The sequence below is a fragment of the Nicotiana attenuata genome, chromosome 5, assembly GCF_001879085.1.
Source record: "Nicotiana attenuata strain UT chromosome 5, NIATTr2, whole genome shotgun sequence".
NCBI classification, from domain to species: Eukaryota; Viridiplantae; Streptophyta; class Magnoliopsida; order Solanales; family Solanaceae; genus Nicotiana; species Nicotiana attenuata.
In genome coordinates, this window is record NC_031993.1 from 26,023,964 (window position 1) to 26,049,879 (window position 25,916).

The 25,916-nt window shown below is 43.1% G+C and overlaps 1 protein-coding gene across 3 annotated transcripts; it reads left to right on the forward strand.

Annotated features, from left to right (window-relative positions):
- Positions 95-25,675, forward strand: LOC109225543. Of its 3 annotated transcripts, none has more exons than XR_002067935.1 (4): positions 139-343; positions 2,684-4,747; positions 6,320-6,390; positions 25,402-25,675. XR_002067935.1 is itself a non-coding variant. In XM_019390248.1 (3 exons), the coding sequence occupies exon 2, from the start codon at positions 2,742-2,744 to the stop codon at positions 3,357-3,359; it is 618 nt and encodes a 205-aa protein (XP_019245793.1). In that variant the 5' UTR covers positions 95-343; positions 2,684-2,741; the 3' UTR covers positions 3,360-4,747; positions 25,402-25,675. The 3 variants fall into 3 exon arrangements, 1 of the variants encoding a protein (XP_019245793.1); XR_002067936.1 differs by having other exon boundaries at positions 6,335-6,390; XM_019390248.1 differs by lacking the exon at positions 6,320-6,390 and having other exon boundaries at positions 95-343.

Sequence of the window (25,916 nt, forward strand, 5' to 3'; positions counted from 1 at the left end):
ATAGAGAGAATATTAAAAGTTGGCTCTTCTCGTGATCTGTGCATAGTCTACATGATACTACTAATTCTTGTGTTTTGGTGGGTTTATTTCAATCATTGCTATATATCCACCTATCTTTGAATCATTCGCTTTATAATTGGGATCTACTAAATTAAGAAGAGAGAGAGAGAGAGAGAGACCCATTTTGGAGTTTTGGGTATTGATTTTGAAAGTGAAACTTTTTTGAATGACAAAGTTATGAGGATTTTGCCAGGCTTTTGGAAGGATTTGAGTGGTAGCAGCTCAAAAAATAGCTTTGGTTTTTCTATAAAAGAAGATAAAGCTTCATAGTAGTAATATAAAGGTGGGTTCTTTTGGTTTGTTTTCTTCTCTTATTACAGTATTAATCTATAATCCGGTGTTTAGTTTTCATGTATTATGTGGTTTTGACTTTGGTTATGTCTTAATTCTGAGTAAATGTTAAAAGTTGGTTGACCTTTGTTCACTGTACAAAATTCTTGTTTGAACATGTTAAGCTCAATTAATGGGTAAAAATTAAATTGTATCTTTAAAGGGTTTTTGTAATACTATTAGTTAGTTGGTTTTTCAGCAAATTGCTAGCTCAAGTGAATTTGCTATTGTTGTTGGCAAACTATTTATTGCTATATAGAATTGACTATGGTTTTTCTGAATTCTGTGAACATGAAGTTTCTAAATTGTAACCTAGATATGATTGCTTGTGTAAACTGTAAAAGTTGAAAAGGAGTTTTAAGGCATAAAGGTGGATTGCAGTACATGCTCTGGAACAGCTTTATTAAACTTTTTCTAGTGAAGAAAAGGCTTTTTATGAGCCTTGTTAAGCTATTTTACCTGGAAATGAAGTGAATAATACAATTCGCACGGATTACAATAGTCTGGCACTTTTACAAATTATAGTGAAAAAGCTTCAAGAAGTGGTGCCGCTAAGACTATAATACAAGGTAACGGGGAGATTAGTGAAGATGTCGCGCATCATATCGGAGCAGTATGAATGAAGTGGAGGCTCGCTTCCGGTGTTTTGTGTGATAAGAATGTGCCGCTGGGACTTAAAGGTAAGTTCTACAAGGTTGTAGTTAGACCTACTATGTTGTATGGAGCAGAGTGTTGGCTGTTCAAGAACACTCATACCCAGAAGCTAAAAGTAGCTGAGATGAGGATTTTGAGTTGGATGTGTGGGCATACCCGGTTGGATAAGATTAAGAATGAAGCGTAGGAGCGACCCATGTGGAGGATAAGATGCGGGAGGCGAGGTTGAGATGGTTCGGGCATGTTAAGAGTAAAGTATAGAAGCCCAGTTAGAAGGGGCTAGTGGTTAGCTTCGGTGGGTAGCAGGAAGGTAGGCCTAAGAAATCTTGGGGCGAGATTATTGGGCGGGACATGGCGCAGCTGGAGGAGGACATGAACCTAGAGATGAGGGTTTGGAGGTCAAAGATTAGGGTAGAAGGTTAGTAGGAAGTTGAGCGTTTCTCTTTGTCTTACTCAGTTTGCTAGCATTAATGTTAGTATGATATCTTTTTATTCATAGAGTGCTATTACTACCTAGAGTTTAACTGCATTGTTGGATTCGATATTATTTTATCTTGCTGTTATTCCTACGTGTTGCAATTACCTTTTCTTTTTTCAGCCGTTCTCTAACCGAGGGTTAATCGGAAACAGTCTCTCTGCCCTTCCAGGGATAGGGGTAAGGCTGCGTACATCTTCCCCTTCCCAGACCCCACTTGTAGGAAACTACTGGGTTTGTTGTTGTTGTTGTTGTTGTTGCTTCAACAAGTGGTGCAATTTTGAGAGGGATGTAACATTTTTTACAAATACTTGCAATGTTGCCATATCTATTCGCATGGGCATTTCATGGAGATGTTGATGTCCTATATCTCTTGTTCTAAAAGGATCACACTATCTGTTTCTTCTAGCATTGCACAAGTATGATAATTAGTATCTGCTGAAAAACTGTGGACTTGATCCCTTAGGAAATCCTTTGTAATACAGTATCGCTTGTATAATAGATATGTGTGCTTGATGATTACGAAACATTAAGTGTTGATACGGTACTTCCCAAACCACAGGGAATTGATATTGCCCATTTTGCATTCAACTTCTATTTACCATTTTTGAAAAATTCATTTAATAATGCTGGATCTGAAATAGCCGATCATGGAACTTGTCGAAATTTTCCTTTTAAAATTTGCAGCATATACCAAGTAAATCTGTGACCTCATCAGTCGACTGGTTGTAAAATGGTTCACAGTTTATTCATAGAGATATCATAAAGAAATGCAACTGCTCGGTCTTTTCTATTCCTCCTTATAGTTATGAGGGGTGAGTTTCAGTTTGTTTTCTCAATTTGGATGTGTATGATTTCAACTTTGGATTAACTCAAGTTTGTGGAAAGTGTGGCCCTTCTCTTTTCTTTGTGAAAATTTCTTCATCCTATTTGTTTGTAATTTAAATCTTGCAGTGCCTGGTCATATCAAAGGGTTCTATGCATTACATCAGCTTATTAGCCTTCTTAAAGAAGGTTTTTCTGGAAGCTCTTTTATTTATATGATGAGTGAATAATAGGGGAACCTATTTTCTGCAATAGAATGTGAAATTTGTGATTTTTCCTGTTTGGCTTTATTAACTACTTTAAATGTCCTCACCCTGACTATAATTTGTGTACTGACAGGATTAATAAATAGACAGCGAGATCAAAGCATACTACATATGGCGGTGTTTTGACCAGAATGGATCCTCAGCCTTTCATTAGGCTGTCAATAGGGTCGCTGGGGTTGAGACTGTCTGGAACAACTACTTTGAACAGTACAAAATCAGGGATAAGTGCAGTCTCTTCTCCCTGTGTGTGCGAGATCCGTCTTCGAGGTTTCCCTGTGCAGACATCATCTATTCCCTATATTTCCTCACCTGAAGCTACACCGGATATTCACAACGTTGCATCCAGCTTTTATCTTGAAGAATCTGATTTGAAAGCTTTACTGGCACCTGCCCCCTGTTTTTATGTGGCTCATGCATGTCTAGAGATAGTTGTTTACACAGGACACAAAGGAGGCCACTGTGGTGTTGGTATTAAGAGGCAGCAAGTTGGGACATTTAAGTTGGAAGTAGGTCCCGAGTGGGGTGAAGGAAAACCAGCCATTCTGTTTAATGGCTGGATAGGAATTGGCAAGAACAAGCTGGAGACTGGAAAACCTGGAGTGGAGCTTCATTTGAGAGTGAAGCTGGACCCTGATCCAAGATATGTTTTCCAGTTTGAAGATAAAACGAAATTAAGTCCTCAAATAGTGCAGCTTCAGGGAACCATCAAGCAACCTATTTTCAGTTGCGAGTTTAGTCAGGACAGGTAAATCATTGTTTTGCTATTTTACCCTTTCCTAGGGATGAGTAGCGTATAAGTAGCAAAACAATGATTTACCTGTCCTGGAACTTTCTGGATCAAACTTTCTGTATGTCCTTCATACTTACGCATGTGCTCTCATGCTGCATTATCACATAAAGGAAACTCAACCTTGCTATGCTTATATAAGTTGACTATGATTCACCTATGAACTTAAGAGAAACTTTCTGATGTTTACCTGCCCTGCTTGAGTACAACACTGTGTTCATATGAATGCCTTAACTCTTAATGAGTTTAGAGTGAATATGAGATTGTGAACTTTAAGAGAGAGTGATCATGTTACTAGCTTAAGTTGGGATTAACCTGTCTGTCTGCACAAGTACCCTTGTTAACACTCTTTAGAGATTCTGAATGAGGCTGTTAATTCATACATCTAATAAGAGGAGAAGATTTAATCTATATGTGTGAACCTCTAATGAACTTAGACATAGTTTGATAAGCTACAAAATGCTGCAACTCAACCAGGAACTCATGTAAACTTTAACTAATCAGTAGATATATGTATCCTCTTTATCCCTTAAATCACATGATTTAGTGTTACACTTCTAAACTAGTCTACTGCTGTTCGCCTCTTTTGTTTGATATGTGGTTGGATCCTCTTGAGTATTCTTATACATATAAGTAAGTGTTGACAGTGTACTACACACATGTGTTTGGACTGTGATCTCAATAATGTAATGTGGTCTCTCATACTCATAATGGTACTCTGTATAGTTTCCGTAAGGGGTGTGCATACTTGAATCTGTGTGTTATTGCTATTGTTACATTAGATGTTATAGTGAATGCCTCGTTGACATTTACACATATAGGGAAGAGTGAGTGTGAATGGTTAAGGGTATTTAGGAGTAGGATTTGTTTGTGGTTGAGATGCCCTCCCTGACACAAGAACTGCTTGGGGTCCCTGAGATACTTGTGAACTATGAAGTGCTAGGGATCCAAAGGGTGTCTTGTCCATGAATGCGATTTTACCTTAAGCTCTTAATCATTGACATTTATTAATCTCTTTAGGATTGGTGCTAAATGAAAGAAAAGGCTTCACCTTGAATATTGTTTTATTTACTGTATTTAACTTTACATTGGCTTTATTGCATCCTTAATTACAACGCTTGTTATAGTTTTATTTGGGCCTTACACTGGCCCTATTGTACCCTTAACTGCATTTAAATGTTATATTGGGCCTCGTACACTAATAACTCTCTTTCTTTTGCATATGTGTTCGAACTGGGCCTGCCGAGTTCTCAAGAACATAGACCCGAGTTCCCGCCCAAAGTCCGAGTCACTAAAGCCTGCTGCTGCTGTTCGATATCTACTGGGTCTAATATTTCTTAGGCCCAAACTGTGAGTCCATTCCCTTTACTCTTGTATCATTTTTAAATAAGAATTGTTGTTTGTTTATACATATGTGTAAGATACTAACGGTGTTGATTAAATGTCTTTATTATTCTTTGTGATAACCCGATAGGTCATCTAGAGTTTTAAACCTTAAATATGTGTTTTAAAGCCTCCAATAGCTTTTTTAAGCCTTCCTCGATTTGCATGCACAGTCCGTGTGGTTCTCCGAAAGGCTTTTATGCTTAAAATTGATAAAATATGAAATTTTGCCTTAAAATCCATTTGAGTTGACTTCGGCCAACATTTTAAGCAAATGAACCCGGATCCGTGTTTTGACGATCCAGGTGGGTCCATAGCATGATTTGGGACTTGACCGTATGCGCGGAAATCAAATTCGGAGGTCCCTAGCTCGAGTTATTACTTTTTTTGTCAAAATTTGAAAGTTAAAAGGCTTACTGACTTTGAACGTTTGACCAATGTTTGAATTTATTGATAACGGGTCCGTAATTTGGTTTCGGAACCTGGTATAAGTCCATTACTATATTTATGACTTGTATGTCAAATTTGGTGAAAAACGAAGTTAGTTTGACGTGATTCGGGCGTCCGGTTGTTAAACTAGCAATTCTAAAAGTTAACTTGAAAAATTCATTTAATTTGGTGTCCTATTAATAGTTCTAGGTGTTATTTTGGTGATTTGATCGCGCATCAAGTTCATATGATATTTTTGAATTTGTGTGCATGTTTGGTTTGGAGCCCCGAGGGCTCGGGTGAGTTTCAGATAGGCCACAAAGTGGTTTGGACTTAGAAAACAATGACGGTGTTATTCAGTTTCTAGTGCAAGCCTCAGACCTCGCAATTGCAAGGTCTGGCCTTGCATTTGCGATATGGCAGCAGCCCTATCAGGTTCGCATTTGCAACCAATTTCATCGCAATTGCGAAGTGGGGCTGGGGGGGGGGGGGGGGGACAGTGTTCGCATTTGTGATCAAATGATCGCAATTGTGAGGAGTTCATATTCGCAATTGTGGACACACCATTGCAATTGCGATGACAGCAGGAATGTGAGACCTTCGCAATTTTGAAGGATTTCTCGCATTTGCGGGGTTCGCAATTGCGAACCCCGGGTCATAATTTCGACATCTGCGCGTGAACTTAAGATGGGAAAAATGGGATTTTGGTTTATTTTCTCAAATTTTCAAACCTAGAAACCCTAGAGGCAATTTTTCCAAAACCCTTCTTCCCCAATTCATTCGTAAGTGATTCTGGCCTATGTTCTTTCAATCTTCCATTACATTTCATAAGATTTCAACCTAAAATCTAGGATTTTCATAATGGAAATTGGGGGTTTGGATAGAATTAGGGATTTTTGTAAAATTGCAATTTAGACCTCAAATTAAGGTCAGATTTTGAAACAAATTACATAACTGGGCTCGATGGTGAATGGGTAATCGTGTTTTGTTCCGAATTTTGGGTTTGGAGCGCGGGAGTTGACTTTTTCAATAATGACCGAAATTTAACCTTTTTCATTCGTGGATAGTTCCTAAGGCTTATTTTGAATCGTTTGATTAATAATTTGCTAGATTTGGTTTGTTCAGAGGCTTGTGTGAAAGGCAAACCCATGGTTGAGCTTTGAGTTGATCCTTGGAGCGAGGTAAGTGTCGTGGTTAACCTTGACTTGAGAGATTAGGACTTGTTTGCGTATTTGTTACCCGTTTAAATGTGGGATACAATGTATATGTGAGGTGAAGAGTACTTATGCGTTGTTGTTGGATTAAAGCTTGCGGTGGGACTTGTTTCTTGAAGTTATTGCTTTCTTTGATCATGACATCCATGCTTAGACTAGTTAATTACTAAATTGATCGTTCTTCTACATTTATGGGCTATCTGTGATAATTGAGTATTGTTTCCGAGGTTGAGGTTGGTATGTGAAACCATTGTTGATGTAAGGTTTGTCCTTGTTTATTCTATCTCCCAATTGTTATATGTTCCTGTTGCATGATAAGGGAGAGTGTTAATGTACGAAGGGTGATGTCGTACCGTATTTGAGTGTTAATGCATGAAGGGTGATGTCGTGCCGTATTTGAGTGTTAATGCACAAAGGGTGATATCGTGTCATATTTGAGTGTTAATGCACGAAGGGTGATGTCGCGCCGTATTTGAGAGTTAATGCACGAAGGGTGATGTCGTGCCATATCTATTATTTCATGATAAAATTCAGAGTAAAAGTACGAAGGGTGATGCCGTGCCGTTGTTATTGTCTTATAGTGAGATTGAGAGTAAACGCACGAAGGGTGATGCCATGCAATTTTATTCATTTTGTTTATTTATTTTACCCGTTGAAGTCTTATTGACTGTTTCTTGTTTTCATTCCCTATTGTAGTTACTGTATTTTTGCACCCTTTCGCTTGTCCCCTCCCAATAGCATATGTTTAGCCTTATTTGTTGTTATGTTGTACGTATATTTTTATCTGCACAGGTTTATTCATAGGGTGTCCTAACATAGCCTCATCACTACCTCACCGAGGTCAGACTCGACACTTACCGAGTACATTAGGTCGGTTGTACTTATACTACACTCTGCACTTCTTGTGCAGATTTGGGTACTGGTCCCAGCTGTCCGTAAGGCGTTTCAGCTCTGACTAGAATTTGAAGACTCGAGGTAGATCTGCTGGCGTTCGCAGACCTTTAAGTCATCTTCCACTTTCCCCCTATTTACTTTTCTTTCATTCGAGACAGTTATACTTATTGTGCGCGGGGAAATCAGGAGACCGATTTTCCCCCAACATAATGCTTCAAAGAGTAAACCCCGAAGGCACGGGATCTCGCATCAGTCGCTTCTCTCGAGATCTATCAACGCCTTGCCCAGATCGGACATCAGCTAAGGCCCCCGATGGGCGAAGATATCCCCTGAGAGATGTATCCGGGGTCCATGAGACTTATCCAAACGGCTCGATGCCAGTCCTCATACGACACAAGAAAAATGGGTTGTCACATCTCATTCTTTTGTTGTACTGTGTATTCCGTACTGAGTTTGGACCCCCCTTTTTTCTATAAAAGAAGGGTCGCCAACACCTTGTAAGAGACCTCCAATTACCTCACGAAGAGCAATAATACTCTCTCTCTCTCTCTCTCTCTCTCTCTCTCTCTCTTTATAAAATTCACTTGTTTCTCTCTGATTCAAAGTTATTGCGGTTGTTAGATATTCCCCTTGTTTATTGTTCAGTATCCCTTGAGGCTGCCTTAGCATTTTATCGTTTTCTTAGCTATTTTCTATTATTTCGCTCGATATTGACAAGATAGAGCCCGGTCTAGCTCTATCTTCACTTGTTATCCCCTCCCCGGCTATCCTGGATAGCCCGAGAAAGGCTTGCACCTCAGCCCCGAGGCACCCACTGGCCGATCTTACGCCTGGGCAACAGCCCCTTACTGGTTCGATTACTACTTAGCTTAACTCGATTTTTATCATTTTACCTCACGCTTTAGCACTAACTGCCTTAACAAACTAGCTCGAGAATAGATCACGTATTTTTAGAATCCCATTTACAAATCTTATTATTGTTACCATTTTCACGGTAAACGGTTTGGCGCCCACCGTGGGGCTAAAAATATTAGTGATTATTCTCTTGTTAGTTTCTTCACTCAAACGCACAATATCTTTCACACTTTTTCTTGCCCGAGAACCCTTTGATTGCAGGTCAGAATGTCCGGATCGATAAATAGAGTTGAGAATAACAACCTCGAAGACCATGGGGAAAACGACGTCGCTGTCACGACCGCTGGCGCACCTCCGCAGAATCCTGACGTCGTTCCCGGACCAATCCTAGTAGACGCAGATTCGCAGGATGCGCAACAAGTAGACGAAACTTCTCACACCGACTGGAGCGTACGACGTAACAACCAACAGGAAGCGGAAAAGACCCCGGCCCGGGAAGAACAGGAAGTTAGTTTTCATATTATTTTTGAAATGTTGCAGGCACAGCAACTAGCCATCGCTCAGCTACAAAGCCATCCGAGAACCCCTAGTACAGTGGCACCGGAGACGGCTCCCCCCGTCGAGCGAGTACTCGAAAAGTCAAGCAACAACGGGTCAGTAGCCGACCCCGCCATCGTAAAAATTCTCGAGGACCTCACCAAAAGGATCGAATCAGGAGAAAAAATGATCGCAGCCAACGATAAAAGGGTCGAAACCTATAACTCCAAGGTCGATCAGATCCCAGGCGCTCCCCCGGTTCTTAAGGGTTTAGATTCAAAGAAATTCATTCAAAGGCCATTCCCCGAAGAAGCGGCCCCGAAACCTATCCTGAAGAAGTTTAGAATGCCGGAACTCCCCAAGTACAACGGCACCTCCGACCCCAACGAACACGTCACTGCGTACACCTGCGCAGTAAAAGGTAACGACATAAAGAACAACGAGACCGAGTCCATGCTGCCGAAAAAATTCGGGGAGCCATGATGTGGTACCATAACTTGGCTCCCAACTCCATAGATTTATTCGCCATGTTAGCGGACTCTTTCGTAAAAGCACACGCCGGAGCCATCAAAGTATCGACAAGGAAGTCCGACGTTTTCAAAATCAAGCAGAGAGAGAACGAGATGCTGCGGGAATTCGTATCCCGATTCCAGATGGAGCGGAAAGCTACCACCAGTCTCGGACAATTAGGCAGTACATGCCTTTACCAAAGGCCTGAATGAGCGAAGCTCTATGGCTTTGAAATAGCTTAAGCAGAATCTAATCGAATAACCGGCCGTGACCTAGTCGGACGTCCACAACCGGTACCAATCGAAGATCAGGGCAGAGGATGACCAGCTGGGGGGCCCGTCGGGCTCAGTATACCCAAATAGACTCCTGGCGAAAGAGACAAAACCAAGCAAAGAAAGGTATCAACCGTACCTCGAAGACAGGAGGAACGTGGACAGGATCCTCGGGGGATCATCAGCAGGACCAGGTTTGATTGAAACATGGCACCAACCAACGCACCCCACTTGTCGGAATACAATTTCAGCATCGACGTATCAGACATTGTGTTTGCTATCAGCAAAATCCGGGATGTAAAATGGCCCAGACCAGTGCAATCAGACCCTTCGCAGAGAAATTACAACTTGATATGTGAGTTCCACAACACACACGGCCACCGGACCGAGGATTGCCATCAACTTCGAGAAGAAGTAGCCCGACTACTTAGCAAAGGGCATCTCCGGGAATTCCTCAGCGATCGGGCCAAAAATTAGTTCCGAGATAGTGAGGCAGTCAAGAAAAATGAAGTAAACGAACCACAACACGTCATCCACATGATCATGGGGGGCGTCGATACCCCGCAGGAACCCATGATGAGGAAAACAAAAATATCCATCACCAGGGAGAAACGGACTCGGGGATACATCCCCGAGGACGCCCTTACATTCAGTGAAGAAGACATAGAGGCCCTATCTCAACCCCAAAACGACGCCCTGGTAATTTCCTTTCTTGTAAATTCTTTTCAGATAAAACATGTACTCGTGGATCCAGGTAGCTCGGCCAATATTATCGGGTCGAGTGTGGTAGAACAACTCGGATTAACCGAACCGCTCGTGCCCGCCACTCGGGTCCTTAACGGGTTCAACATGGCGAGCGAAACGACGAAATGAGAGATCGTCATCCCCATCATTGTGGCCGGCACAACCCGAAACACCAAGTTCCATGTCATCGAGGGAGACATGAGGTATAACGCCTTGCTCGGACGACCGTGGATACATTGCATGAGGGCAGTACCATCCACCCTCCACCAAATGATAAAATTCCCGACAAAGGACGGAATCAAAACCTTCTACGGAGAACAACACGCGGCGAGAGAAATGTTCGCAATACACGACGCACTATCGGCGCTTGTACCTCCGCCTCCAGATAAGCCCTCGGGCAAATCGGGTCTCGACACTGGTCGGGTTTGATAAACGCAAAAAGAGGAATCCGCATCACGGTTCCAACCTCGGGCAATCGTAACAAATCAGCTTCAAGGCACCGCCCACATATCCCGTCCCAAGGTACCGCCATTTCTTTTATTTTATTTCCAAATTAGAAATTAACCCTCGTGCAGGCACTCGACCAAAGATACCAGCACACTGCCGCTATCAAAAGACTTCGAGACCCCCTAAAAGGACGCGCCCGTTGCACTCTTTTCCTTGGACCGAGTTTTTTATTCCAAAAAGAAGAAGGGTTTTTACCGGCAAGGTTTTTAATGAGGCAACGCCCGCGAAGCTACCGGAAGAGAAACTCCACAAGATCGCTCGAAGCCACCCTTGCGGCCAACTTTCGAAGAAGCTAGGAGCTTTCCCCCTGAAATCCACTGGATTCATGGGAGGTAGGGAAGCGCCAAACAAAGGTCCCTACGGGGAGATAATGTACCAAGCCAAAATGGTCAATATAGCTAAACCTCGCTAAAGCAAGAACATGTATTATTATATCGAGCAATAAAAAATACACCCCCCTTCTTTTTACAGGAAGAGAGAAAGGTTCCTAATCAAAGAGTAAAGCATCATGCAAATAAGCAAAACAAACTCGGCCCAAAACCGGTCGATACGACGCAACAAAACGTATATCACACGAATGGATCAGAGGATATCTCCCAACGCCTTACTCTCCGAGAGGAAAAATCGCAGCATACTCCCGATAGAGGCCTTTCCATCAAATACGTCCCGAGATACTCGAAGACTTAAGACAATTCAGCATCCACCCTACCCCGGGGTCGGAAGTTCCGGGATCACGAAGCCCTCGCAATGCAACTCCGGGTTCACAAAAAACTATCTTCAAAGCTTTAGCAAAACTCGGTGACTCGAAAGAATCATCGCCAATCTCCACGCACTGGAAAATCTGAAATTGTAAGGCCCTAGCGGGCAGCCTCGACACAACCAGATCTATTCTTCATATACTGTAAGACCTCAACATGCATGAAAAATCCCGCAGTTTTAGGCTATACGTCGCATTTGTAAGAATCCCTAAAGGGCATACCCTCGGTGTAGACGCCTAAAACTGTCTCTCAAGAACAAAAATGACCCCGGCCAAACACACATGACTCCGGTCAAAACGGCTGCTACAGCCCAAAAAACGCAACTCGGGGATGCCCGACTGTCGCTAAAAAATCCTCCAAATCTACTTCGGAAAGAACCAGTTAAAATCAGGCTTCACTCAATAGGCAAAACAAATGAGTCCCGATCACGTCGGCTCCAAAATCGCAAAAGCATCGATCTACTCGACCTATGAGCTATGAACCTTACGAGGTGCTCAAAACATCACCGACTACGACTTGAAATCGAGGTTCTTTCAGAACCGACAACGGGTCAGGCAAAAACATTCAAAAAGACCTTATCGAGAGGAAACAAAGCCAACAAAAAAGCCTTCGGGCCGCATATCAAAAGGTCTCTACGACCAAACAGCGTAAGATCCATTATCGCCGGCTAAGCAAGCCTCCGTGCCTCATATCAAAAGGCCTCTACGACCATACAGCGTAAGAGCCATTGTCGCCGGCTTGAAAATTGACAACTTGAGGATTAAAGTGAGCTCGAATCGTAACCCGATTCGGAGACCGGATCCAAAATAGTTAACTAAGTAAAGCCTCTGGGCCTCACACTAAAAGGTCTCAACGGCGAAACGACAGAAGGCCACCACCGCTGGCCAAAAACTCGATAAGATTTGAGGGTCGATTACAGCTCGAGTCGCAACGCGACTTGGAGACTGGACCCAAAAATTATAATACGCCCAAGGGCGTGACATCGATGCCACTACCGCCATCCAGAATCTCCGAAAAGATTAAGGGTCAATTACAACTCGAAGCGCAACGCGACTCGGAGACTAGACCCGGGAAATTGCCAAACGCCCAAGAATAGAAAAATAAAAACCATCATCACCAGCCCAAACGGGCTCAAGGGTATATTAAGCTCGAGTTGGATCCCGATTCGGAGACTGAACCCGAGGACAATTCAACCACAATACGCCTAAAGGCACGGCCCAAACGATGCTATCGTCAGTCAAGACAAATCTCCAGGCCACGCGCCCGCAAAATTGCTTCGGCCCAGGAGCACAAAGGGCCATCTCCCTCTGCCCATACAGGCGGAAAAAGTTGGAAGGCCAATCAAAGCTCGAAGCTCGAGCCGTAACGCGATTCGGGGACTAATTCCAAAACCAGTCTACACGATCGAGAGCAACGACAGAAAAAAAGGTACAAAAGGAATAAAGCTTTAAAATTCTTCTTATATTACATACATAAAAACATTATCCACCTACAGGCACGCCCTGGGCGCGCCGGGATCAAAGTTACAAAATGGTGGAACCTATATTTTATGCCAAAGGATTAGAGCTCGTCAAGCCCGCCCTTCGCGACGTCCGCAAGAAGTGACCGAGCGTCACCCTCATCCGCCCTCGCTCAAGCCAATTCCTCCGAGATAATGAAGCCCCTCGCTCTAACCTCCTTGAATACCTCTCTCCGGGATCGGCAGCGAACATATTCCTTGATCCTCACGGTCAAGGGCTCGCCTCAACTCGGAGACTGGGCCCAAGAATAGTCGGGACGACAAACGCCCTAAAGGTAAAAAATTGAGGCGACCACTGCCTGCCCACACAAGCACGAAAGTCTCGAACCAAAGCCCGACTCAAGGGACTTGACTTAAAATAGCTAGGCTAAGCACGGAAACCCCGGCGCCTGTTCACGCCGAAGATCACGCTTGGGAGTCCCCGACACATCTGATCAAATTCGGACCTATGAAGGCCCGGCCATACGTCAAAACCGGCCCGCCCGGCCAAAAACAATAAAGGTATCAAAGAAACAAAACTCCAAACTCTTTCTTATATATATCATGCACGAAAGGCACCCTCTCCATTTGCAGGCACCCTACGCCCATATCAAAAACAAAGCGGCAAAAGACGGTAATGTCTACGCTCCACGCTGAAAGGAGTACAGTTTGTCGAAATTCACCTTTCGCGACCTCATCAAAAGGCAACCAAGCTCCGCAATTGTCCTCCTGGCCAAAGCCAATTCATCCGGGAAAGGGAGCCCCTTGCACCAGCTTGCTCGAAATACTCCTCTTCGAAGGCCACGAGAAACCAACTTTTCGACCCTCCTTCTTTCAATCGAGGGGTCGCTCCAACTCAGCTTAAGCGCCAGCAACATCTCACGGACGAATCGCCATTCCCCGACCTACCTTGGTTCGGCCTAACGCTACCTCGATTCAAACGCCGATCATCTCAGCTCCAAGCTATAGAGGATCAAATCCGAAATTTTCCAAACCACACCAGGCCTAACTTTGGCGCTGTCTCAAGTCGCAAGGACTTGACCCCGAAGGCAAAAATCCTGGCCAAAGCATTTATCCCCTCCAAAGCATAGGCCAGCACTCGAGCCCCTAGCTCCCCGCAAGTAATTCCAGCACGGATGGCATCACCCTTAAGGTACTCCGAAACCTCCGCTTTTTACTACAACTAATATAGCAAAAATAAAGGAAAACTAGCCCTAAGGGCGGAGAGGGACAAAGCATGCACTGCAAGTCACATGCTCTACCGGACAGAATTTTGCAGATCAAGCCCGGAACTATCCAAGGCTTGGGTCCTAAACGTACCAGCCCGGGTCTAAGGCCATCACGAGCCTACGAAAGGAAGTTTCAAGTACAAGAAGGAGAACACGAGATGCACCCCCTGGGGGACATCTCCTTATCTCTCCAAACAAGTGGGAGAGGGTTTCGAAAGAGCAACGCCAGCACCAGAAGGTATGATTCTCCCGAAGTCCGACATGCGCCTTCCCCAAGCAAATGACCATTGGCGGCAGACTCCGACTACCCCTGAAAACAGGCGCAGGCAGCCTTTCATCGCATTTAAAGCAGCAAACGACCCAAGGGCGTCAGCCCCTCAGCACCATCTCCAGCACCAGAGCTATACTCGGCCCCATACCTCATCGCGGCAAAGCCCCGAAAGCTTAAGCAACACCTTCTCCAACACGAGACCGACACACATGGGCCCCCGCCAAAGGAAATCAGCAAGCCTCCTTCTAAAGACCACCACAAAGCCCAAAGGCCCTACCCGTACCTTCGAAGTAAGGATCCGGCGATCCGAAGGCACGTATCAAACGCAAAATACAAAGGATCCTCCGCAAGGCCATTTTCGCATCGGTCAGAGCTCCTAGTGAAATCGAAGTAGCGCCCGAGTGTGGGAAATTCCTCAAAATAAAGTCAAACACATACGCTCCAGAGGGCTATCTATGGTCTGAAAGGGACCCTCACGTACCTAAGGACATAATCTTCTCTCAATGCCTTTCCCAAGGGACCCAAGATACCATCAATTATCTCTACGTAATTCGAGGAACTCGACGGCCCGAATCTATCGGGATAGCTTAAGCTCGGTCGGAAGCATAATTATTGGGCTCGAAAAAGAGCTACACCGATTAACGGGGGATCGGGACAAACGCTTTCATCCGAATCAGATGCCAACAGTTGACAACAAACGAATACTTTCGAAGGCATCCGGAGGCATAAAAACATACCAAAGTAAGGCAAGGATTGAAAGTAGAAGCCAGGAAAAAGTATATTTATATTCATAGAAATACTTACAATTACATCTTACATGATTACAAAACCCGCAGGAAATCTTTACAAAAAGAGAAAAGGGAGGGGGGCAAAAAGATACAGGTAGTATGCAAGCCTAAGGGAGTATCCTATATTCGTATCATGCTTCCGATATCATCCTTCCAGGCGTATGCCCTCAAAGACAGTATCTTCCAAACCCAGTCCCCACAGGGATTTCATCCCAATGTTCCTGTAATGGCATCTTCAAAAGGAAGCTGAGAGAAGAGCAAAATGACGAGGGCGATACCGAAGAAGGCGACAAGTGGCTGGGCGAAACATTTGGCTAGTTCGAACCCCGCCAGCATGCCTACCCCGAAGCCACTTCTTGAGACGTTGCCTCTGCCCGGGAGGCAACGGCCGAGCAGGGACCATCACCACACCCCCCAGAATCCAAAGGGGGTGTAACACGCCAGGCCGGGGAAGGAGGGTGAGCAGCGGTGTATAATCCGAGCCCCCTCTTAAGCAGCGGTGGAAAATTTGAATCTTTCTCCAGATCAGAGGAAATCAACCCCCTACGTCGCCACTTCGAGCCAACGGAGATAACAAGAGCAAGAACAACAACAACAACAAAAACAACAATAGCAGCATCATAGCGGGACAAGCCCGTCCCGCCTGGGAAAGATCGAGAGCTGATCCATGGCATGTCTGACATAGGGTCTTAAGGCCATAGGCCTCAAACATCGTAGAGCAACAGAGGCTGGAAAAATGGCAGGAAAGGCAAGAAGAGTAGATATCGAAGGGAGTTTGAATGAAGAATTGATTGCAAAGAAGCCCCATATATAGGGAGAAGGCAAAGTAACCGACGGCGCCATTACCGCCCTCGAAAAATGTAACAACGGGCACAATTAATGCGTTCATGAAAGCTGAAACGATAGCAACGATGCGGCCCCGAGGAACGAGGAGGCATGATACTTCTAATGGCCCTCAAGAAGCGAGAAAAATGAAACGCCTCGACCTTTGTGGGGGGGGGGGGGGGGGCTGCGCCATCAGCATCATGTCATGTCGAGAGCCCACGAGGAAGGGTATCAAAAACATTTCTTATCACTTCCCTTTAAGAAATGCGGAGACTATCTGTGCGCGGGGAAATCAGGAGACCGATTTCCCCCCGACATGATGCTTCAAAGAGTAAACCCCGAAGGCACGGGATCTCGCATCAATCACTTCTCTCGAGATCTATCAACGCCTTGCCCAGATCGGACATCAGCTAAGGCCCCCGATGGGTGAAGATATCCCCTGAGAGATGTATTCGGGGTCCATGAGACTTATCCAAACAGCTCGACGCCATTCCTCATACGACACAAGAAAAATGGGCTGTCACATCTCATTCTTTTGTTGTACTGTGTATTCTGTACTGAGTTTGGACCCCCCTTTTTTTTATAAAAGAAGGGTTGCCAACACCTTGTAAGACACCCCCAATTACCTCACGAAGAGCAATAATACTCTCTCTCTTTCTAAAATTCACTTGTTTCTCTCTGATTCACAGTTATTGCGGTTGTTAGATATTCCCCTTGTTTATTGTTCAGTATCCCTCGAGGTCGCCTTAGCATTTTATCGTTTTCTTAGCTATTTTTTGTTATTTCTCTCGATATTGACAAGATAGAGCCTGGTCTAGCTCTATTTTCACTTGTTATTCCCTCCCCGGCTATCCTGGATAGCCCGAGAAAGGCTTGCACCTCGACCCCGAGGCACCCACTAGCCGATCTTACTCCTGGGCAACAACCCCTTACTGGTTCGATTACTGCTTAGCTTAACTCAATTTTTATCATTTTACCTCACGCTTTACCACTAAAGGCCTTAACAAACTAGCTAGAGAATAGATCACGTATTTTTAGAATCCCATTTACAATTCTAATTGTTGTTACCATTTTCACGGTAAACACTTATTTCAAACCCTGTTTGTAGAAACACTAGAAGCTCGTGTACTTGTGACTCCAGATCCAAGTTGCACTTAGATATTATTTGTTTTTATGTCATTCCGCATTCTGTATTGTTTTCATTTCGATTTAATTGGTTTTATTTGAATTGATTTAAATTGGCTTAATGATCCTCTAACATTGGCTTGCCTAGCAAGTGAAATGTTAGGCGCCATAACGGTCCCGAGGGTGAGAATTCTAGGTCGTGACAATTCTTTAATCCTTTTAGAAACCTAGGCATGCTATAGACCACAGGTAATTAAAAAGAGAATCATTGTTCCTACATTAGTTAAATAACTTCAATATGCTTAATCACTTTCTTCTTCTATACAATTTTCACCTTCATTCATACTGATAATTTTCATGGAATTCTTTGAAGTTAAAGACAGAGAGAAGCATGCAACCCCCCTTCTTTAAAAGGCCAGAATCAAGAAAATGATTTTCAAGACAGTTTTTACAAACAAAATGAAAGCTAGTCGCAACCAAGGAATACTTCAAACGATCTTTTTTCTAAACTTGAATACAAAATTTTAAATCAATATTTAAGGTATACATAAAGCCTACTTCTCTAATATCCTTCACTTCACTGGAGTTGTACAAATAGCACTTCTATTTCAAAGATAAAGAATTTTAAACCTAGCCACATTTCACAAAGTTTACAAATATAAACACTATATATACACTTCCAAAATTCTTTCAATTATGTAGACATTTCTTAAAGGCTTTTACAAATGAAACCTATACCTTTTTTTAAAACGTACATACATTATTTTTCAAGTGTTAAGCTTTAAACAAGAGATAGAATAAGCTATACACTTTTAAGCACTAACTAAGTAGAATCTAGATATTTAACTCCCTGAACCTAATCTAAGTCATATGGAGCTACCTCGGGTAGATTCTAGGGGGTGCCTAACATCTTTCCCTTAGAAGAACAAGAACCCTTACCCAAATCTCACCAGTGAGCAGACTAATAGGATAATGATTTAATAACTAAATAGGTACCCTAGTATAACATTAAATATTAGGTGGGGAATCTCTTTCATCAATAACAAGAAAACCACTAGTTGAATCTTTTTTTGACTCATATAAAATAGGGTGCAACAATGAGGAGCATAAGAGATCAGAGCAGTTTGGGAGGCTGAAGCCTCCAGAGTTAAGTGGAGCAGCATCAGAGGATGCTCTGGATTTTATAGACCGGTGTTAGCGAAGTCTTCTCGCAATGGGTATTTTGGACACTAGTGTGGTTTCATTTACTACTTTTCAGCTGACAGGGGTAGCCTACCGATGGTGGCATGCTGATGAGTTGAGCAGGCCAGCCGATGCAGTGCCACTTATATGGCATGAGTTCTAGCTTCTTTTCCTAGAGAAGTTTTTCCCACAGATTCACAGAGAGGAGTTGCGTAGGCAATTTGAGTAGATACACCAGGAGGGTATGATAGTGAATCAATATGAGATGAGGTTTGTAGAGGTTTCTCGTCACGCGGTAAGGTTGGTTCCCATTGAGAGGGAGAATATTAAGAGGTTCATTGATTAGCCTCAACTATGGTTTGCTTTCATTATGGATTGAGAGGTTGCGACGGATTCTAGGTTTGACCAGGTGGTCGAGATTGCTAGATGCTTAGAGGTGGTTCGCAGGTAGGAGAGTGAGGAGCGGGAGGCAAGAGGCCTTACAATTCAGGTAGCTTTAGTAGTGCCTCATATGGGGTCAGTCCCATTACAGTAGAGTTCGTTCTTCTAGACCAGTTCAGGCAACTTACCATGTTCCCCGTAGTTATTCAGTTATCCACAGTTCCTACAGTGCACACCCAGCTTAGTCATCATTAAGTGCATTGCCAACAAAGAGTTCTTACCGTACTCCATCAAGTTCTTCAAGCTATCAAGGTCAGCTTTCTGTCACTAGAGGTTGCTATGAGTGCGGAGACTTGAGTCATCTCAAGAGAGATTTCCCAAAACTATTGAGTAGGGTTCCATAGCAGAGCTCTCTGCCTATAATTTCAGCACCAGTAGTTGCACCACCCACAGAGCTAGCTCTAGGTAGGGCCCAGTCAGCTCGAGGCTTCCATAGAAGGGGAGGTCGATCAGGTGGTAGTCAGGCTCGTTGCTATGCACTTCTAGCTAGGCTAGGGGCAGTTGCTTCCGATACCATGATTACAGGTATTGTTTAAGTATGCTATAGGGATGCTTTGGTATTATTTGATTCTGGTTCCACTTATTTATATGTATCATCATACTTTGCTCGTTATTTGGATATACACCGTGATTCTTTAGTGATGCATGTTCATGTATCTACATCGGTGGGTGATTCTATTATAGTAGACCATGTGTATTGGTCGTGTGTGGTGACTATTAGGGATTGGAGATGAGAGTTGATCTTTTACTACTTAGCATGGTTGATTTTGACGTGATTTTAGGCATGGATTGGTTGTCACCATGTCACGTTATTTTGCATTGTCACGCTAAGACCCTGACATTGGTGATGCCTAGGTTTCCTAGGGTTGAGTGGATAGGTTCCTTGTATTATGTTCCCAGTAGAGTGATTTCATATTTGAAGGCTCACCGGATGGTGGGAAATAGATATCTGGCATATTTGGCCTTTATGAGAGATGTTAGTGTTGATGCTCCTACCGTTGAGTCAGTTACACTAGTGAGAGACTTTATAGATGTGTTTCCTGCAGACTTGCCAGGCATGCCACCTGATAGGGATAACCACTTTGGTATTGACTTGGTGTTGGGCACTCAGCCCATCTCTATTCTTCTGTATCATATGGCACTAGTAGAGTTGAAAGAATTAAAGAAACAGCTTCAGGAGTAAATTGATAAGGGATTCATCAGGCATAGTGTGTTGCCTGCGTGTGCACCAATTCTATTTTTAAAGAAGAAGGATGGTACTATGCGGATGTGTATTGATTACAAGCAGTTGAACAAAGTTACAATCAAGAACAAGTACCCATTATCGCGCATTGATGACTTATTTGACCAGCTTCCGGGTGCTAGAGTGTTTTTGAAGACTGATTTGAGGTTAGGGTATCATCAACTTAAGATTTGGGATTCTGATATTCTGAAGATGGCATTCAGGACCCGCTATGGTCACTACGAGTATCTTGTAATGTTGTTTGGCCTGACCAATGCCCCTGCAACCTTTCTGCACTTGATGAACAGTGTATTCCAGCTATATCTTGATTATTTCGTCATAGTATTCATTGATGATATATTGGTGTACTCATGCAACCAGAAGGATAATGAGCAGCATATGAGGATTGTACTCCAGACTTTGAGGGAGAAGAAGTTATATGCTAAATTCTCCAAGTGTGAGTTTTGGCTTGATTCAATGGCGTTCTTGGGGCACATGGTGTCCACTAAATGGGTCAAGGTGAACCCAAAGACTATTGAGGCAGTTTAGAGTTCGCCTAAACCGTCTTCAACTACGGAGATTTGGAGCTTCCTAGGTTTGGTAGGTTACTATCATTGTTTCGTGGAGGGTTTCTCATCCATTGTTGCACCTTTGACTATATTGACCCGAAATTTTGGCCCATTCAGATCGTCTGAGGAGTGTGAGGAGAGCTTTTTGAAGCTCAAGACTGCATGGCCACAGCCCCAGTGTTGGTATTACCTACAGGTTCAGGATCTTACATAGTGGATTGTGATGCATCGCGTATTGGACTTGGCGTGGTGTTGATGCAGGATGGTAGGGTGATTGCCTATGCTTCTCGGAAGTTGAAGTTTCATGAGAAGAATTACCTTGTGCATGACTTGGAGTTGGCAGTTATTCTTCACAGACTGAAGATTCGGAGGCACTATCATTACGGTGTTCATTGTAAGGTCCATGCCGACCATCGGAATCTCTAGCACCTGTTCAAGCATAAGGATTCTTAATTTTCGTCAGCAGAGATTGTTAGAGTTGCTTAAAGAATATGATATCACTATATTATATCATCCGAGGAAGGCCAATATGGTGGCCGATACTTTGAGTACTATCGGAATCTCTATCACCTGTTCAAGTAGAAGGATCTTAGTTTCTGTCAACAGAGATGGTTAGAGTTGCTTAAAGACTATGATATCACTATATTATATCATCCATGGAAGGCCAATATGGTGCTGGCAACTTGTCATATTAACCAATAGCAGAGAGGCCACTAGCCATGGATGTTTAGGCCTTGGCCAATTAGTTTGTGAGATCAGATGTCTCGGAGCCTAGTCATGTTCTTCTTTGTATTGTGGCACAGTCATCATTGTTGGAGCATATCAAGGCTCGCCAGTTTGATGATCCTCACTTATTAGTGTTAAAAGATATGGTGCATCGGGATGGTGCCAAGGAGATTATGGTTGATGATGATGGTTTTATGCGGCTTCAAGTCCGGATTTGTGTTCCAAATGTTGATGGGTTGAGAGATTTCTTACTTGAGGAGGCTCATAGATCGGGTTATTCATTCACATAGGTGTTATGAAGATGTATGGTGACTTAAAACAACATTATTGGTGGCAGAGAATGAAGAAAGATATCGTTGCTTATGTCTCTCGGTGTTTGAATTTTCAACAAGTGAAGTGTAAGTATTAGAAACCGGGAGGGTTGATTCAGAGATTGGAGATATCGGAGTGAAATTGGGAGCATATTACCATGAATTTTGTTGTTGACCTCCCATGGTATTTGAAGAACTATGACGTAGTCTGGGTTATTGTGGACCGGTTAATTGAGTACGCACACTTCATTTCGATGGTGACTTCATATTCTGCGGAGCGGTTGGCTCAGATCTACAACCAGGAGATTATCCATTTTCATGGCGTGCCCATTTCCATCATTTCTAACTGAGGCACACTGTTCACATTACGGTTTTAGATAGCAGTGCATGGGATTTGGGCATACGGGTTGAGTTGAGTACAACATTCATCTTCACAGACGGGCAGTCCGAACACACTATTCAGATCTTGGAGGATATGTTACGTGACTGTGTTATGGACTTCGGAGGTTCATGGTATTAGTTTCTTCCGTGAGCAGAGTTCGCCTACAACAATAGGTTTCAGTCGAGTATCTAGATGGTTCTTTATGAGACCTTATATGGGAGGAGATGTCGTTCTTTAGTTGGTTGGTTTGAGCCGGGGGAGGCTAAGTTTTTGGGGCCCGATTTGGTCTGTGATGCCTTAGAGAAGGTAAAGTTGATCCAGGAGCAGCTCCATTCAGCATAGTCCAGACAGAAGAGTTATGATGATAGATAGGTTTGTGATGTTGCTTATATGGTGGGTGGGAAGGTTTTGCTAAGATATTCACCCATAGGGTGTGATGAGGTTCGAGAAGAAGGGCAAGTTTAACCCTCAATATATTATAGACCTTTTGAGGTGTTTGAGAGGATTAGAGAGGTGGCCTACAAACTTGCCTTGCCCCCTAGTTTATCGGGGTGTTCACCTAGTGTTTCATGTTTCTATGCTCTGGAAGTATTATGGTGATCTGTCACATATTTTGGACTTCAGCACGGTTCAGTGAGGTGGGGATTTGACTTATGATATGGATCTAGCCATTTTAGATCGGCATGTTCGAAAGTTAAGATCAAAGAATGCATCAGTAAAAGTAATGGAGAGGTCAGGCGGTCAAGGAGGCTACTTGGGAGACCGAGCGGGAGATGCGGAGAAGTTATCCACATCTATTTGAGACTCCAGGTATGATTCTAGACCGGTTCGAGGACGAACATTTGTTTAAGAGGAGGTGAATGTAACAACCCAATCAGTCGTTTTGTGTATTATAGCCCCGTTCCTATGTTTATTGCTATTATATGTTCATTTGTTGTTATATGACTTGCCAGGGTTATTGGTTTAGTTTCAAAGATGTTTCGAAGTGAATTGGGACACTTAGTCCCAAGGTTGGAAACTTAAGTTGAAAGAGTTCATCGGAGTTTGACTTTTGTGTAGATGACTCCGGAATGGAGTTTTGATTGTTTCGATAGCTTTATATGGCAATTTTGGACGTAGGCGTATGTCCAAATTTGGATTTGGAAGTCCGTAGGTTGATTTGTTGCATTTTGGCAAAAGTTGGAGAGTTGAAGGTTTGGAAGGTTGAGGGGTGATAGTTGACTTTATTGATATTTGGTTTGAATTTCGGTTCCGGGAGTTCGAGTAGGTCGGTTATGTCATTTGTGACGTGTGTGCAAAATTTGAGGTGAAATTGGTTTGATATAATTCAGCATTAGTTTTAGAAGTTGGAAATTCATTAGTTTCATTAGGCTTGAATCGATGTGCGATTGGTAGTTTTGGTGTTGTTTGATGTGATATGAGGCTTTGAGCGAGTCCATCGTATTTTAGAACTTGTTAGTATGTTTGGATAGGGTCCCGGGGGCTTGGGGTGAGTTTTTGGAAGGTTATCGTATTAATTTTTAGACTTAATGCATTGCTGGAGGTGTAAGGCTTCTGGTGTAATCGCATATGCGGTGGGCTAGACCACATATGTAGAGCCGCATGTGCGACTATGGGCTCGGAGAAGCGACGCGTGGAGGCCTAGAGGAAGTCCTCAGGTGCGGACAAATTTATCGCAAGTGCGGAGATGGCTAGGGCTGTTGAAGGTCGCAGGTGCTAAGATGGACCGCATTTGCGAGTCTACAGATGCGGATTAGGACCGTAGAAGCAAAGAAGGCCAGGCAAGGCTAGGGACCACAACTGCAGAGGAGGTTCCGCAGGAGCGGACCCGCAGAAGTGGGACTTAAGCCGCAGGTGCGCAACTTTGACCCCAGAAGCGGAAGTATGGGGAGCAAGTGTGAGAATGCTGGATAGGTTAGTAAAAGAGGGTTTTTATTATTTTCTTATTTCTGGAATTGCGGGACTCGGTCTAAGGCGATTTTCGGAGCATTTTCCATCCCAATTAAAGTGGTAAGTGATGTTTATTCAATTTTGGTATTAGATATTCATCTATTTTTCATGAATCTAAGATAGAATTTGGGGATTTTTGGACTATGTTAGTGGAGAGTGAAATTTGAGGATCTGAGAGTCGATTTGTAGGTGGAATTGGATGATTTTGGTATGGTTGAACTAAAAATTAAATGGGTGTTCGAAATTAGTGAATTTTGTCGGGTTCCGAGGTGAGGACCTGGGGTTGCCTTTTTGGGTTAACTTTTTGACTTGATTAAAGATCTTAGCTTTATCTTTTGGAATCGCTTCCTATCGAGCTAGATTCGAGCTGTTCGCAGATTGATACGCGCGGGAAGGGCTTGTTAGAGGAGTGATTTGGCTTGCTTGAGGTAAGTATCTTACCTAAAATTGGTTGAGGCACTAGTTGCCTGAATTATTTGTGATTGTTACGTGCTATGGGTGCGCATATGTATGGGGTTTGAGTCCATGTACGAGCCCCGGGTTATTTATTCATATTCGGGGTAGTGCTTAGGCTATAATATGCATTGAGTTGACCGTTAAGCTTTAAGCTGTAATGTTTCTCATATTTGTAACATTGTTGTGACTATTTGAGCCACGTTTGAGGCTACATAGAGGCTAAATCACTGAATAAACTTGATAAATTCTATTTTTGTGACCACGCCGGACGAATTATATTGTTATGCCTGTAACTACACCCGGAGGATTGTATTGTTATGCATGTGACTATGCCAGGCGAATTGTGATATAGCATGTGACCAGGCCGGGCGAATCCGTTATATTGAGCATGTGACTATGCCGTGCGGAGTATTACATCGAGTCTGTGGCCACGTCGGGCTAGTAGCACATTGAATTAGTCGTGCTTGCATGTGGATATGAATCCATCCCCCGAGGGTCACCCTCTCATGTTTCTCTCTTGATGGTGTACTCGCAGATATTGGGAAAAAATGGTTAGTGGTTTGGTACGGAGATGGAAGGGTTGAGGAAATCTGGCCAGTGCTTTGTTTAGATTTTGCATTTCATCTTTACTTGAAAATTTCCGTGGTTAATTACCTGATTCATGTACATATTATCTTTATATGTTGTATCATTGACTGAATAGAGAACTTGAGAAATTGCACACACATACTCAGAAGGTTCTTTCCGTGTGTTATGACTTGATTGCATTACTGCTCTGTACTTGTTAAATGGATAAAATTATACAGGTTATAGAAAGTGTCATTTATAATTCTCGCTTTTTTTTAACTCGCCGAGGCTAGTTACGATACTTATTGAGTATATTGGATCGGTTGTACTCATACTACACTTTGCACTTAATTGTGCAGATCCAGGTGTCGGTACCAGCGATCAGTAGCAGAGTTGCTTGTTGAGTGGAGTATTGAGAGACGAGGTAGAGCTGCATTTCCGGCCGTCTTGACTTGTCTTTTCTTATGTACTGTTATTTCAGTTCATAAGGTATTGCTATTTAGTTTTCAGACTTTTATTCCATTGTAGAGCTCACGACTCCGTATTTACCAGTTTTTGGGTGATTTATCTTGTATTAGCATTATTTTGTTATGTTGAGATTTCAGACTTATGTTATTCCTACAATTTTTGTTATTTTGGTTCTTTATTATATTATGTCCGGCTTACCTATTAAGTGTGTTAGGCGCCATCATATTAAATGGGATTTGGAATCGTGACAAGCTTTACCATGTTGTCATAATTTTACAACTACGAACAAAGAAGATGAAAAATACATGTCAGAAAGGTAGAAGTTGGATTCTAGCTGTAGGCAGAGAATTCACCTTTCTCTATCTTTTTATCTGTCTTTTTTCTTTTCAATAGTTAGTACGCTGTC